This window comes from Myodes glareolus, chromosome 11 (assembly GCF_982192425.1).
Source record: "Myodes glareolus chromosome 11, mMyoGla1.1, whole genome shotgun sequence".
Taxonomy (NCBI): domain Eukaryota; kingdom Metazoa; phylum Chordata; class Mammalia; order Rodentia; family Cricetidae; genus Myodes; species Myodes glareolus.
In genome coordinates this window covers 13,989,289-14,005,818 of record NC_142036.1, presented here as the reverse complement: position 1 = coordinate 14,005,818, position 16,530 = coordinate 13,989,289, and the positions used below count along the sequence as shown (strand labels likewise).

At 47.5% G+C, this 16,530-nt stretch overlaps 1 protein-coding gene across 1 annotated transcript; it reads left to right on the top strand.

Annotated features, from left to right (window-relative positions):
• Positions 1 to 30: 30 nt before the first annotated feature.
• Tex22 (testis expressed 22) lies at positions 31 to 15,854 on the top strand. Its single transcript, XM_048431457.3, has 2 exons — positions 31 to 967; positions 10,978 to 15,854. The coding sequence occupies exons 1-2, from the start codon at positions 812 to 814 to the stop codon at positions 11,383 to 11,385; spliced, it is 564 nt and encodes a 187-aa protein (XP_048287414.2). The 5' UTR covers positions 31 to 811; the 3' UTR covers positions 11,386 to 15,854.
• Positions 15,855 to 16,530: the final 676 nt, after the last annotated feature.

The window sequence follows — 16,530 nt, the reverse complement described above, 5'->3', positions numbered from 1 at the left end:
GCGCTGGGGCGCAAGCGACGAGGGGCGGAAACGGCAGCAGAGGGCGGGGTCTGTAGAACGGAAGCTCCAGGTCCTTTCTGCTCCTCTTCCTTAGTTTTTTGTAGTCAAGTAGGTTCCAGAGTCGGCTTCTCATTAGTCCGAGGTCACCGCCACTCTACTACTTGGCTGCCCCATCTATCTGGACCCAATTGAGACCTCGCAGCCCGCGACCCTCCACTCCCGATGCAGATCCTCTGAGCCCGACCCCACTGACTGATCCGTTGTCAACTGGATCCCATTAAGCCTGCGTCATTTGTCCGGGATCCTCTGGACCACTGAGCCCGCTCAGGAACCCCCTCTCCCCCGGACGAGTTCTGCTCCAGCGTGGGAGCGGGTGATTCAATTATCCACATCTTACCCCTGTCCCTCAACTGAATTTCACGGTTCAGGCCCGCGGAGAGGGAAAGAAACCGAGTTTTAGGCTGGGCCCTGTGTGGTCGGGTCGTCAAAGTGACAGAAGGGATGCTGGCTGAGGGCAGGATTGAGAGCTTGTCTGGACAGCAGACAATCACTTCCTACCAGACGGTCCAGTGAGAGCAGAAAAGAAAAGCATGTACTTCTACTGAGCTACTGATGTCCCTGGGGGGACTGCTGGTGTGGAAGGCAGTAGCCGCAGGAGCTGAGAAGCTCACTTAAGGGACCCCACTATTTGGCAAGACTAGTCACTGGCTACAAGGTGGCCCTTGTAGAGTTTGCCATCTGCTTCAGGTCTGTTGTGGCTGCCAGAACCCTAGAAGTGCACGCTGCAGCCAGCAGCGTAGAGCAGGGAGAGATGGACAGTAGGCAGCAGCGCCCCCAGAGGAAGACGCTACAGTGGCAGCTCGCTCAAGAGGAAGGGCTTGAGTCCCCTCCACACCGGCCTTCAGCCACTTCCAGCCAGCCAGACACCAAGAACAATCTTCAGGAGGACCTGCAGACCCAAGACTGGGTAAGCAGTAGGAGGCTTTTCCAAAAAACCCAGGCTTTTAGACGAAGTGATTGGGAAGGGCCATGGTGACCTCTGGGACAATAGGAGAGGACTGAATGGGACTGACAGAAACATGCAATTTCAATTTCCAGGGCTCTCTTTCTCCAACCACTCTGGCTAGGCTTGGGGGTAGACTTGAAACCCTTTAGCTTCCTCTGGTGAACACCAACAAGGGATTGCCTGAGGTCAGGAAGAGGGTGCCACACATACCTATCTAACCCTCCCCGGTGTCCCTCAACCCTGGACAAGGGAGTATCACTAAGTGGGAGGGAGAATGAGGTCCCCACAGCAAGGAAGTGTCCTCTCTGGATAAACATTGGTCATCACTGAAATGTACGTGGCAGCTGTATTTGTGACAGCCTCAAACAGTATGCAAACCCTGGTCAGCCGTCACCAGATAGCAAGCACTGAATTGTGGGTAGGAGAAATAGGACCAACTGTGTGCAGACCCTTAGGACACTCCCTGAGCAGAGGATATCATACTATCTGTGAGTATAGTTTTTACTGAGAGAATTCAAAGCCAGACCACATCAGGCAAGACTGTGGCCAAGCTCAAGCTAGCTGTGCGTGGGTCGGATAGCCAGCCACTGAGCCAGGCACTGAAGTGTCTGTCCACTTGTGCCCGTGCTGAGATAAAAGGTCAGTCAGATAAGGAAAGCCGACTCCCAAACTTGGTGTCACGGTTCACACACTGAGGAGGATCACAAGTTGAAGGCCTGGTTGAGCTACATAGCAAAAACACTTTCAGAAAACTAGCAACAATGAAAAAGAAGGGTCCCAAAGCCACCAGCATGACTACCGTTTGACTTCCTCAGCATGTCCTCCAGGACCCAGTGCTTTGTCACCCACCTACAAAGGTGACAGGTGCTAAGATCTGACCTTTACAGTGCTAACCAATAGACCCCTCAGCTTTCGTGAGGCCAGCGTCTCCATAGGGCATGCTAGATTGTAAAGCCACTGAAGTATCTGTTGGGTGAGGTTTGCTCAGGGAGAGGGCCAGCTGCATGGATTCTATAAGGTGAGGTAATGGGGAACAACAGAATCCTGTGGCTTAGGGGACTCCAGGTTGGGGACAGTGAGTCACTTCAATGTCTGCTACACCTTGGCTCCTTTTGGGATCAGCTCTAATTTGAAGTTCCTCTGCCTCTTCCTTCCACAGTTCTCAGGCCCTGCTAGTGACCTTGAAGGATGCCCAGGCTCCCTTCCCTAGCCCTGTCCCGTGTCAAGCTCTCTCCCTTGGTATAGAATATGCTTTCCCTGGTTCTTCCCTGGCTGGCTGTGTCTCATGTTACCTCCCACAGAGCTCTGACCTGGCTAACAAAAGTCCTTTGTTCCTCGCTTCCAGACCTTCGACTCATTTTCTCTGCAAGTTGTCTTCAGCCCACAATGCTACACATGATACCTCATAGAACTCAGGGACCTTTGGCCTGAGGCAAGGGTTGGAGAAAGCCTTCCTGGCAGAGGGGTCCTCAGGCATCCAGCCACAGCACAGTACTTTCTGACGATCTGCCCAGTGTGCTCTGAACACTGGAGAGGAGCTGGCAGGAGGATACCTTCCCTACCCCGCCCCACTCTGAAACTGTGAGTGGCCAGCTAAGGAGCACCAGACATGCAAAGTCAGCCTCATGCCGAGACCCTGTGATTGTTCTAGTTAGTAAAAAAGAGTCTTCTGGAATCTCACACAGCATGGTGTTCAGAAGTCAGTAGCCTCTGTAGCCACAACAGCTGACAGGATCAGCAAGGGAAGATAGTCCTCACTTTTTATGATAGCAGTAAACTCAGGAAATATGTAAAACCTGCTTGCTATGAATGTTACCCACCCCTCCCCCAAAGGATTTCAAAGACTGTGTTCCTGGAAAACAGTGTCAGATTTGGTGGGTTCTCTCCGAGGCATTTCATCATTCAGCATGTCACTAACAATGAATGCTACATGTCGCTAGGCATGGTGGTGCACAACTTCCCAGCATGTGGGAAGCAGAGGCAGGCAGATATCTCTTGAGTTCAAGGCTAGGCTGCTCTACGTGGAGACTTCCAGGCCAGTCAAAACAAAGCAAAATAATAATAATAATAATAATAATTCCTACATTTCTCTTGTCTTGCAGCTAAGTGCATATGAAAAAATTAAGAATAGCTGAGCTAGCTTCAACCTAGGAGATTCATAAGGCTTTGCCATAGTCAAGAGGAAAAGGTAGCTTAAATAGCCAAGCAGGAAGAAAACAATCACTATTGGCAACAATATATTGTCTGTCTGGAAAATCTACATTCACCAGATTAAAAAAATAAAAGGTGAATGTTGGTTATATGACTATTATAATTTCCTTGTTTCAATACACTAAACTAGGAAATATCATGAAAAGTTCCAATTCACTGTAGCAACAGAAATTACAAGGTCCTTCAGATTATCTATTTCAAGGAATACTGAAAAGTTTTGCCAGGTAATACCAAGATCTCCTGTGGAACCAGATCCTATTACTGTGTGGACATAGATGATTTTCGTTTGTTTGTTTGGTTTTGGTTTTTCAAGACAATGTTTCACTGTGTTGTGTAGCCCTAACTGTCCTGGAACTCACTCTGTAGACCAGACTGGCCTCGAACTCACAGAGATCCGCCTGTGATTAAAGGGATTAAAGGTGTGGGTCACCACTGCTGACTCACATATAATGTTTTAAACCTGCCAATCTGCCCCAAAATAATTAAGTGGACTCCTATGGGGAAGGTCATTGGTTTGGGGTTTTTGAAACAAGGTCTCATGTAGCCCAGGCTGGTTTTGAACTTGCTATTTAAGCCGATGATAACCTTGAACTCCTGATCCTCCTGCCTCTACCTCATGAGTGCAGGAATTATAACTGTGTACCACCATGCCTGTAGGGTAGGTGCTTTACTTAGATGACTCTGACTTGGTCTCAGGAGGTATGGTCAAGGGTTCAGTCAACCACAGTTTCTATTCTGAAAGCAGAATGGAAACTATTTGTACAGTGGCTCCCATCCACAGAAGTCAGTGGTAGACAGTAAAGAGGGGGTTGTTGGGAGCCTGTAGACCCTTACCTCAGGATGATTCTTGGGTAGAGATCTCTACAGGGTAGCTGAGTAGCCTCGGGAAGGCAGCCAGGCACTGGTTTCCCCCAATGAAAGGGTGGAAAGGGAACAGGGTAGAAGCTGCTAAGATGTATACATTCTAGCCTGAGAGTCATGTCCCAGTTTCTCTGGTTTTGTTTGTTTGTTTGTTTTTGTGGAGAAGGCTACATTAGTCATTCCTACTTTGTGTGTGAGAGAGAGTTGTGGGTAATAGGAGTATTATGATCACCAGGAGCTGGTTGTCACTGGGTATGACCATTCTAGAGGCCCTGGCTGTCATGTGCAGTAATTTAAATGTCTGTAGGGCCCTTGGCCAGGCAGTGGTGGAGCACACCTTTAATCCCAACACTCAGGAGGTAGAGCCAGGCAGATCTCTGAGTTTGAGGCCAGCCTGGTCTATAGAGCAAGACAGCGGTAGCTATTTTACACTTTGAGAAACCCTGTCTCAAAGAACAAACAAGCTGGGAGGTGGTGGCGCACGCCTTTAATCCCAGCACTCGGGAGGCAGAGGCAGGTGGATCTCTGTGAGTTGGAGGCCAGCCTGGTCCACAAGAGCTAGTTCCAGGACAGGCCCCTGTCTTGGAAAAAAAACAAAACAAAACAAACAAACAAACAAACAAAAAAAAAACAAATGGTAGGCAATCTGTTGCTTCATTAACATAAAGTTTGAAAGGCACAGGTATTTCAAAGCTTTACATTGAAAAGAAGCTGTGCAGCACTTAAAAAGAAAAGAACAAGGCTTTATTGGCCCTAAACCTGAACACAAAAAGGTGATGTGGAATCAGGATTTGGATAGATGCACCGCCACCTAGGACCAATGCTGAGAAGTTGACCTCTGAGTAAATCTAGGGGGTTACTTTCCGCTTACCATGGAATTTCAAAGCAGAAGTAAGTTTTTCAACAAGCGGTATTGGAGTGCTTGCTGGCACTTTACAGGGCAATAGAATACAGTCCTGCCTTTCAGCACTCATGTGCAAACACACCGAACTTAAACTGGAAACTGCTTTGGAAGAATCTGTATTTAGAATCCCAAATGAGAAATGCTTTTCTCAATTCAAACATCATGAAGGAAAAACCCAACAGATTTAGAAAGTATCATGTAAGCAGAGGTGAACATGTTATTAAATGACAGCCTGGAAGAAATGTTTATAATATTTACATCACTGAACTATTTACTAGCTAGAATCTATGAATAGATGCTAAAACTGAGGAGCCAATATAGCGGCCCCTACCTGTAATCCCAGCATTTGGATGGATGCTAAGGCAGGATTGTGAGTTCAGGACCAGCCTGAGCTATGTGCCAAAAATTCTATCCACAAAACAACAGCAACGAGAAAACTATCTTAAAAGTTGCATGGTACGGGTCTGGAGAGATGGCTTGGCAGTTAGGAGCACTTGCTGCTGTTGCAGTGGACCAGGGTTTAGTTCCCAGCAACCACATGTACCCTTTATAACTCCAGTTCCAAGGGTTTTGACATTCTCTCTGGCATCCACCAGCACAGACATACATGTGGTGCACATACATACAGGCAAGCAGACACTTTTTTATTTTTTATTTTTTAGATTTATTTGTTTATTATGTATACAACATTCTGCCTCCATGTATGCCCGTATGCCAGAAGAGGGCACCAGATCTCATTACAGATGGTTGTGAGCCACCATGTGGTTGCTGGGAGTTGAACTCAGGACCTCTGGAAGAGCAGCCAGTGCTCTTAACCACTGAGCAATCTCTCCAGCCCCCCCCAGTAGTGGGCTGAAGATGTAGCCACTGGTAGAACATTTGCCTTGTACACACAAGGTCCTGTGCTTGATCCCAAGCACCACACATCAAACATGGAGATAAACAGAAGTGAGTGAAGTCTGGCTCTCAGTTCCCAAACAAACAAAACCATCTGAATGAACACTGAGCATGAAGACATTGGTAGAAGTGATGTCAGTGGCTGCGCCTGGAACCAATGAACACATGTGGAAAGTGTTTCTGTCAGTTGGCTTTTCCAAGAACCTGTTTGTGAATATTGTCCACTATTTTCTTCTTTTAACTTCATTTACTTGTCTTTCCTAATGTCATTTTTAATCATTTTTTATTTTTATCTTATGAGTTTGGATGTTTTGTCTGCATGTATGTCTGTGTACCACATGTATGTCTGGTGCTCTCAAGATCAGAGGAGGGGGCATGGATCCCCTGGAATTGACAGACAGTGGGGACAAAGTAAGGGTGCTGGGGATGGAACCTGATGTTCTCTGCAAGAACAGCAATGTTCTTAATTGCTGAGCCATCTCTCCAGCCCCAGGTTAAATTCTTGGGTTATTTTGTTTTGTTGCTTTGTTTTTGTTTTTGTTTTGTTTAGTTTCTGAAACAGGGTTTCTCTGTGTCGTCCTCGCTGTCCTGGAACTCCGAGTGCTGCATTAAAGGCATACACCATCAAGCCTGACTCTGGTTAAATTCTTAAGTATATAGCCAGAGCATATGAATTTAGAATGCTCTTCTTCTCCTCTTTTTCTTCTTTGACTTTTGAGACAGAAACTATGTAGCCCTAGCTTCCTGGCTGTCCTGAAATTTGCTGTGCAGAGTAGGGTTGCCTGAAACTCACAGTGTTGGGATTAAGGAGCTTTCTTCCAATGGTGGATTTAAGCTGCACATTGTCCTCAGAGGGCAGTTCTGGCCACACTCTGGCACTCTGGTGGATCTTGCTCTCATGTTCTATCTAATATATATTTCAGTCTCAGCTTTCTTTGTCCTCACATGTTGACTTAGAAAGGAATGCCCATTTTGATAAGAGTATGTTGTCTCTGGTCGGTAATTTCAATTGTATTGTTCTGTGGCCTCATAGTTATTAGTTCCAGGGACCTGGTGCAGATCCATTTTGTTTGTGGCCTAGATCGTGTCCAACTTGTGTGAATGGTCCACCTGTTTGGTGAGAACATGGGTAAGAACTCTGAGCATATTCAAGGTGGTTTGAAGACAGCCTGGTCTACAAGAGTTAGTTCCAGTACAGGCTCCAAAGCTACAGAGAAACCCTGTCTTGAAAAACCAAAAATCAACCAAACAAAAAAACCCAGAAAAACAATCAAAAAACAACCCAAACCTCAAAGGTATGGAAATGACTTTGCACACTTGCATAGCACTTTGGTTAGGTAAAAATTCTAGGAGAGAATTTTTTTCCAGGCGTTTGAAGTTCTCTCCTTGTCAGCTTCCAGTGCTACTGTGTAACACCATAGATCATGTAGATGTCTGATTCTCTGTACTTGCTCTGGTTTTCCTGTGCGTTGCTAGGCATCTCTATTTATCAACACCCCTGTGTCATTTTTGTTTTTGAAAGTTTTTTGTTAAGATTTATGTATTTTATATGTATAAATGTTTTACCTGCACACATGTCTGTGCACCGTGTGCACGCCTGGTGCCTGTGGAAGCCAGAAGAAAGCTTTGGATCTCCGGGAACTGAAATTAACAGACAGGTGTAAGTCACTGTGTGGGTACTGGGAACTGAACCTAAGTGCTCTTAACCACTGAGTCATCTCTCCAGCTTCATTTTCAAAAAACTTAAGATCTTTTTCTTCTTGCCAGTGTTCTGAAATGTGAGCATAATCTATTCTGTTAAGGCTGTTTCCTCTGTCTCTGGGGACAGAACGTGTGCATGTTTGGGCTTTGCTTTCAGTCCTGTATCAGTTAGTACTGTGGCAGCGATGCTGTGTAGTGAGTCTCTCCAAATGAACCCTGAACACACGTTTTCTCATTTCTTGGTCAGAAGTGGGTTGATTGTCCTATGTGTGCCTCTCACTCTCAAAGGTCCTCTGTTCCTGCCTTTCCTGAGCCTAGCATGTGGCCTCACGTCTATGTGTCACGTGTAGGGCACATACATCCTCAGGAGCTACTCCAGCAAGAAGTACTATGGTGGCATAGTGCTACCAGAGGTGTGCAGCCCCCACAAAGGGGCTTAAGAACAGGAACAGCTGTAGACCAGCTTCCCACTGAATATCCGTCTCGCCAAGTCATACTTTCTATACCCAGGGTCATTCTTGTCCTCTGGATGGCCCCTCTCCACGTGCTTCTGCTCTTGTTTCTTTCATTGCCTGTGCCCTACATCCAGAGGCCACAGTGACAGTAGAGACCTGAGATCTCTCTTGTTTCTCAGCTAGCTAGTAGCTCTGTCCTGCTCTTCACCTTGGGCTTGTGATACTGGCGACTTTGCATGTGTAGGTGTTCAGATAGCCTTTGTTAGCAGGTGACTTTACTGTGGCATGATCAGGTAGGCATCTGGCTTCCAGTGATTACAGGCTCCTGCTTTTCAACAGAAAGGAACGTCTATGCAGTAGGCTAACGAAAATAGAGTAAACTAGGCTGCAGGATGGGTGAGGGCCTGTGGACTTCCACCCCCTTTTTTTCCCCCGATTTAAACAACAGGAATGTATTGTCTTAACTTCTGAATCAGAGGTCTCTAAAGAGAAGGAATCAGAAACGTTGATGTTATCCTTTTTGGACTGCTGTCAGTTGCGGCCTCCATAACAAACCACGGTAGCTTAGGCAGTGTGGAGTGCTGCTTCTCAATTCTAGAGGCTGGCAGGTCCAGGCCAAGTCCAAGCCTCTCACAGATTCAGGTCTGGAGAGGGCCCACTCCTTGGTTCACAGAAGTTGCCTTTCCCTGTGTTTGAATTTGATGGGTGTGAGTGAGCTCTGTGGATCTCTTTCTGATGCGCTAGCACATAACCCCTCCCCTGAGGCCTTCCTCCTTGTCCCGCACTTTGAAGGGGAGACTTTGGCCTGTGAATTTGGTGGGACACACATCTGGAAGCCTGGCTTCTGAGGGTTGCAGGAGGACCTTCAGGGGGACCCTTCTTGGCTTAGAGACCATCGTTTCCTGTGTTTCTCTGTACCTTCTCCCAGTACATGCCTTTGGAGTCAAATGTTCACTTTTTTCCCTCATATTTTTGTCATCAAAGCCACTGTGTGTGTGTGTGTGTGTGTGTGTGTGTGTGTGTGTGTGTGTGTGTGTTGGTATGGATTCTAGAGATGGATTCAAAGACATGAACATGACCTTGGTCATGCACATGCTAATAGTGCGTTCTGTCATGGAGCCCATCCAGCCTCTTACTGAATATACCCTTGTTGTGAAACAGATTTCCAGGTCTCTTCCACTTTCAAAATCTGCATCATCTCCATTAAGTATCTCCCCAGAGGCTCTGCTCTACTTTCTGTCTCAGTGAGTTTGAGTTTGACTATTTCTAGACCAGCAGGGTCATAGGAGTTCATGGGCAGCCACACAACAGCATGTGTCAAATTTTTTATTTATTTATTTATTATGTATACAATATTCTGTCTGTGTGTCTGCCTGCAGGCCAGAAGAGGGCACCAGACCCCATTACAGATGGTTGTGAGCCACCATGTAGTTGCTGGGAATTGAACTCAGGACCTTTGGAAGAGCAGGCAATGCTCTTAACCTCTGAGCCATCTCTCCAGCCCCTTCAAATTTTTTTAATTGAAAAATTTTTAATTTTTTTAATTTTTAAAAATTTATGCCAGGCGGTGGCACACGCCTTTAATCCTAGCACTCAGGAGGCAGAAGCAGGCAAATCTCTGTGAGTTTGAGGCCAGCCTGGTCCATAGAGTGAGTTCCAGAACAGCCAGGGCTGTTTCACAGAGAAACCCTGTCTTGATAAACCAAAAAAAAAGTGTGTGTGTATATGTGTGAATTTATGTGCACCATGTGCATGCAGGTGCCCACTGAAGCCGAATGGTGTGTGATCTCTTTGAATTGGCATTATAGGCAGTTGTGAGCTGCCTGAGGTGAGTGCTAGAACGGAACCCAGGTCATCTGCAAGAGCAGAACACACTCTTAACTGCTGAGCTTAACTATCTAGCCCCAAACGCCCTTCCTCCCTCCCTTCCTCCTTCCTTCCTTCCTTCCTTCCTTCCTGTTGAGTTAGTAATGTTCCATTGTCTGGGTAGATCCACCCTCCACAGGCACTTGAATTGTGTCCATGTTTTGACTGAGCGAATGAAGCTGCTGTGGACATGGGTGTTCACACACCTTTTCAAGTCCTGCCTTTAAATTCTTCTGGGTCTGTCCCCAGAAAAGGAACCATTGGATTGTCATGCATTAATTCTTTCAAGGTTTCTTGAGTAAGGAGGTCCTTCACTCGGTATCTCATCCTGCTCCCTTTCCATCCAGAAGGTAGTTAGGTGTGCCCCCTAGGTGGGCAGTCTGGAGGGACTTCCACAGACCACCCACCATGGCAGGGGCATCCTGTGGCTGTTATATGTGGGCTTTACCTACAGCCTATGCCAGCTTTCTTGCAAGTCACCCACTTCCAATCTTCTGTGTGGTGTGACTGATGACCCTCTTCAGCTCATACCTGTTTTTAAAACTTTGTTCATGTGTGATCAGAGTGTTAGTTTTCCTCCTAAATCTCTTTATAGACATTTTGTTATTTTTGTTAGTTTGTAACCAAACCCAGCCTTTAAGATCACTTTATAGGGCTCTTAGGGAGGAAGGATGCCTAGGGTTGATCTTTGAGAGTTGATTTTTTTGGGGGGGGGCACCAACAGGTTAGCTTTGTAATGCCTCTGGCGCAACCCCACCCTCCACTTTGGAGTACTTTGCCAGAACCACTGTAATGTCTGCATAGTCCAGGGACAGATGGAACAGTACCCATGAATACCTCATGGGGTTCATGAAGTGCTCAGGTATGCCAGTGTGGGTGTGTTCTGCCTAGAGCCATGTAAGAGCGTACTGCCTTCCCCACTAGCAGCTCTCCCTGAAGCACAGTGAGGGAGTCAGGCCAACCTGGGTTCCAGACTGAGACAATAGGAGCTGGAGACATAGCTCAGTTGGTAAAGTGCTTGCCATACAGACGTGAGAAACTGAGTTTGGAGGTGACCGTGCGCTCTGTACCCACAGGTGTGTGAGCCTCCAGAGCGCAGGTGCCCAGGTAGTCGCTGGAATGTCAGCATCGACGAGCGCAGACATCTGGCCATGCTGCATGCGCAGGAGAGAACAAACACGGCCAGGGTCCCAGCTAGAGACACGCTGGGCCTGCACCTTCCAGTCCGGCCGACTGCACCCTTCCCATTGACTGGGCCTGCCCCAACCTCGCCCAACCAGGTCCCTGAAACCATGGTTGGTCACCCGCAGGATATTGTGCAGATGGTGGCCAACCTGGTGTCTGAGGGTGTGGACAGGGATGTACTCCTCCCTCATCCGCAACATTCCACCAGGTACACCTTCCAGAACTTCTTGGCCCGGGGCACTCCCCTCTGGCAGAGCGAGAATTTCGAGGCCCAGACCTCAAGGTCACCACCCTCCTAAGAAGGATCCCTGCTTAGCCCAGTGTATGTTGTCCAGTGCCTTTCTTTGTGGTGGAACATGACTTCCATACCATACCCCTTGTGCCCTCTTTGGGCGTGACCCACCCACAAAGGACAAACAGGTCAGGACCAAGGTCTCAGGACTCAGGAGAGCTGCCCCTCCTGGGAACCTGGTTGGGAACTAACTACAGAAGAACCATGGAAGGGAGAGTCGGACAGAGTAACTTTCTGAAAGAGCCCCTGCTCGGTGGGGCATAATGGTGACCAGCATTTGTGGGCCTCTGAGGAGGTTAGATTTCCACACAAACCACCGACTGCTTTGCTAGCCTCATTACTGAGCAGCTGCCCAAGGAGGTGGTGAGACCCCTGCCACGTCCAGTTCCACCAGTAGGGTTTTCATGTCATGAACCATTTGGGACTCTGGGATCTAGCCTCAAGATGAAAAGGGATGTGTGACCTGGGAGATACTATGAGACTTTTGGGGACAGCTCAAGGAGAGGATCCTAGTGAGGTTCTAGACATAGGCAGACTTCCAGGTAACTGATCATTCCAGACAGTGAACTTGGAGTTGGACAGGCTAGGAAGGCAGTGTGCACCATACAGTAGGTTTGGGGTAATATAAGGAGCTGTGTATCTCACTTTGTCTTGAGGTTGGAGGCCCTGAAGAGGGTTTGGGACTGGGGTGGTAACACAAGACACATTTGGGGGACATCAAGCTGGAGGAAAGGCAGTAAAAGTGTGTAACCCCAGTCTGTCAGAGTGTTTATAGGGGGCACCACAGACTCAGAGACTGGTAGCGGTGGCCTGGACTTCTGTGTGCGTAAGGCTGGGCACAAGGAATTTTGAGTCAAGAGGAAGTGATAGATCCTGGATTTAAGTATGGGCATGAGTCAGAACTGTGCCCTAACTGAGGGAATCTGCCAGCTTTCTAGTGCAGCACCAGCTGGCCCTGGCCAAAGTTCATTGCTGAAACACAGACTTACCCAGGCTCGACACTGGGTCTCTACCTGCTGACTCGAAGTCCCTGACCTTGCTTCCCTCCCTTCCTAAGACTCAGTGAAATCCCTTCTCCTCCAGGAAGCCTGCCTTCATCACCCTACTGGGATTTCCTTCCCAGTTGACCCTTGGTATGATTTTTGTCCATCCAAGAGGCCTCTACAATTTTCAGGGTACAAAGGGCAAAGGGAAGGCAGGACATGGGGCCACAAGAACTAGGACAGGGATAGTGCTAAGGAGTCTGGACAGGGCCCTGGGCACATTGTAACCCTCCCACCCTCTTGACTTGGAGCATGGCATGTGGTGGGCTAAGTTCTGTGCTGGGCAAGAAAACATAGAGTTCTGTCAATGTGAGCTAGAGTCAAAGGTCACCACATCAGTGCCTGCCGCTATGTGCATTCAGCTCTGAGTCGCTTTAAAGGACTCCATGTTACTTGACTTCCGCTCATGCTGAGGGTTGGCAGGGCTTCTCCGGGTCTTGTGAGCTTGCCTGGGCACCTCCTGAGTCTGCAGCCAGATGGAATCTGAGATGGTCAACTCCTCTTAGAATCTGTCCCACCACAACAACACAAGCCACGTCATTTAGAGCACCAGGGCTGAGGCCCAGAGCTGGCCCCCACCCACTGGCCGCTTGTGACAGTTAATGCAGCTGCAAGGCCAATGAATTCAGCAAGGAATGCAGCCTGGTACTGTAACTGTTGGCAGTGCCCGTGAGAGCACTGTTGCCCAAACACTGAGGCAGTGCACAGTTTCCAGAGGCTGCTACAGCTGCTGGTCACAGACTCAGTGCTCTAAGAGAACAGATCCATTAAGTTCTGTAGTCGTGGGCAGAGGGCCTCCCTACACGAGGATCAGGATGTAGGCGTTTGTGTTCCTCATGAGGCTCCAGGGAACTGCAGCTCACCTTTCCCAGCTGCCCAGAGTAAGTTAGGCCACGACACTGGCTCTGTGCTCACCCCTCTCTCCTCCTCTTTCAGCTCCTATGGTTAAGGACCCTTAAGACTACTCTGGGCCCACCCAGAGGACCTGGAAAACCTCCAGTTTTAAGGTCAGACTTAGTAAACTTGATTTCCTTTGCTCCATCAGCATATGCACAAGGATCCCCCTATTGGGAGGGGAGCATGGCATCTTCTCTCGATGCTGTTGGCCCCTATGGGTAGAGGGCTAGGTGCTGCTAAGGTTTATAGGACAGCTCCCCACAATCACGTTACCGGGTTCTGGGTCCAGGTGCTCTACTGGGAAAAACTTGCGCCAGTGAAGGGTATAGGCGGTGGAGAGCTCTGAGAAGATGGGGTGATTAGGGGTTCGCACAGACAGGTTGGCTAATCTTAGAAGAAGCAGAAAGATCTTGTGGGGAAAGGTCCCTAGCATTTTAGTCAAGGGGACGCAGGTCAGGTTGGGCGAATCCTCCCCCAACAAAGCAGGCTCGAGTTTTCTTGGGCTAGCCACAGCCACGGGATCTCACTGGACAGCACCTGTCTCAGCTTGATACTCTGGCTCTGAGTGGGTTGCAGAGGACACTCCGTGTCTTAGGGTTTCTAATGCTGTGACAAAACACCATGACCGAAAGGCAAACTGGGGAGGAAAAGGTTTGTTTGGCTTACACTTCAGCATTGCTATTCATCGTTGAAGAAAGTCAGGACAGGAATTACACAGGGCAGCATCCTGGAGACAGAGGTCATGGAGGGGAGCTGCCTACTGCTTCGCTCCTCATGGCTTGCTCAGCCTTCTTTCTTATTCCTATAGAACCTAGGGCCATGGGCTGGGCCCTCCTGCATTGATCACTGAATGAGAAAATGCCTTCCAGCTGGATCTCATGGAGGCCTTTCCTCATCCGAGGCTCCTGCCCCTCTGGTGACTCTAGCTTGTGTCAAACTGACACACACAGCCAAGAAGCACAGTCTGGATACCTGGAACAGGAAGAGGCCTCCAGCAGCTGACTTTTTCAGTGCAGGGCTGCTGGGGCCCTTTGAAGCTGTAGGTCACAGCCGTCTACGCATGCCACTACTTAAGAGATTACTTCATTGGATTTACAAAAACACTTGCTCAAAATTAACCAAGGTTTTCTTTTAAAACAAAGCAGTTTGATTGCTAAAGTGAGGACTGTTCACATCAGGTCATCCCAGCTATTTCTGGGGCATCTGCGGGAGTGAAATGATGGGGTTCTGAAGCATGCAGCTTCTGCTCACCCATGAAAAACACTGTGCTAAAGAGAAAGAGGTGAAACTACTTAAGCTGGAAAAGCCCAATGGAAAGATGGTGTGATGGTGCATGCTTTGGAACCCAAGCACTCAAGGCGGCAGTCGGAGGACCGATGCACATTTGAGGCTAGCCTGAGCTACACAGTGAGACCCTGTCTCCAAAAAATGTAAGATTATTTTAGAAACCATACAATAAGGGATGAGTACCACTTGTTTTTCAATGTAGACAACACTGATTTTTTGGTTTGGTAATGAGTGACATGGTCTTTCTCTCCTCTGCCCTGACTTTTCCTCAGTCAATTCACGCAAGCAAGCCCCATTATATTTACCTCCCATTCCAACTCCCCAGCCCTTGCTCTGCCCTCCTATAATCAGCTTACTCCAGAACTTGGGCCATCTGCATTCTTTGTATATTTTTAATAAGCTGAAATTAAGGTCAGCTTCTAAGTTTTATTTTTTTATACTATGTGTACAGTGCCTGCATATATGTGTACCATGGACTGAAGTGGCCAAGGCGGCCAGAGGGAGCACCAGATCCCCGGAGCAGACAGCTGTAACAGCCACATGGGTGCTAGGAATTGAGCCATGGTCTCCTGAAACAGCAGCAAGTGTTGAGCCATCTCTCCAGGTCCCTGAGTTTTTATTTGTATTTTATTTTTTGTTTTTTTGAGGCAAGGTTTCTCTTTGTAGCCCTGGTTGTCCTGGAACTCACTCTGTAGACCAGGCTGGCCTTGAACTCACAGAGATCCATCTGCCTCTGTCTCCTGTGTGCTCGGATCAAAGGCATGCACGACCATTGCCCCACTAAGTTCTTACTTTTAGATAGGGTCTCATATAACCCAGGCTGGCCTTAAACATGTAGTTGGTGTTGTGTCCTGTTTCTACCTCTCAAGTGCTGGGATTACAGTGTGTATCACCATGCCTGTCCAGTTGTTTTTTTATATATATATATATTATAATTGCATCATTTCCTCTTCCCCTTTCCTCCCTCCAAACCCTCCCATATCCCACCTTACTTTCTCTCTGATTCATGACCTCTTTTTGCATTGATTGTTTTACATGCATATATATGTATACACACACATATATATTTCTAAGTATAACCTACTCAGTCTGTATAATGTGACTGGTATCTGTGTTTTCAGGACTGGTTATTTGGTATCAGATAACCGAATGGTGTGCCCCTCCTTGGGGAAGGGTATGTCTCTTACTCTCGGCACTCCGTAGTTGCCTTCAGTTTTTTGTATAGGGTCAAGACTCCCCTGGTCTTTCCTATGCCCACTTTTGGCCACTTGAGTTTTTAAAGAACTTTTTCCTGTTCTTGTATGTCTGGAAATGTTTTCTCGAGAGCTTTATATATGCAAGAAAATCTGTCTGGGTAAAAAACTGTGGGTTATATTTTCTTCTTAAGAACTATTTTTCTATGCTTTGAGTGCTGCTAGAAAAAAAAAGGTCAGTTTTCTATTTTTGTGGGGGAGGAGGAAGGAAGAAAGGGTTTACTTCAGCCTACAGTCCATCATCAAAGAAAGCCAGGGCAGAAACTCAAAGCAGGAACCTGAAGGCACAAGCTGAAACAGAGACTATGGTGGAATGCTGCTTACTAGCTTGCTCTTTTTCTTACACAAGCCAGGACCACCACCAGGGATGACCCAACCCAGAGTAAACTGGGCCCTCACAGGTCACTCATTAATGACAAGTCCACAGGCTGATCTGATGAAGCAATTCCTCAATGGAGGTTCTTCCAGATGACTCTAGTTGTTTGGGTCAAGTTGAAAACAAAACAAAACAAAACAACAACAACAAAAACAACCAAAAAAAAAAACCCAAAAAATAAACCCAAAAATCCCACAATTGACCTCTTGTCAAGTTGACACACAAATGCAACACAAAACATAAATCTTTCTTGTTTGTCCTCAAGGTCATATTAATATACGTATAACTTTGAAAGT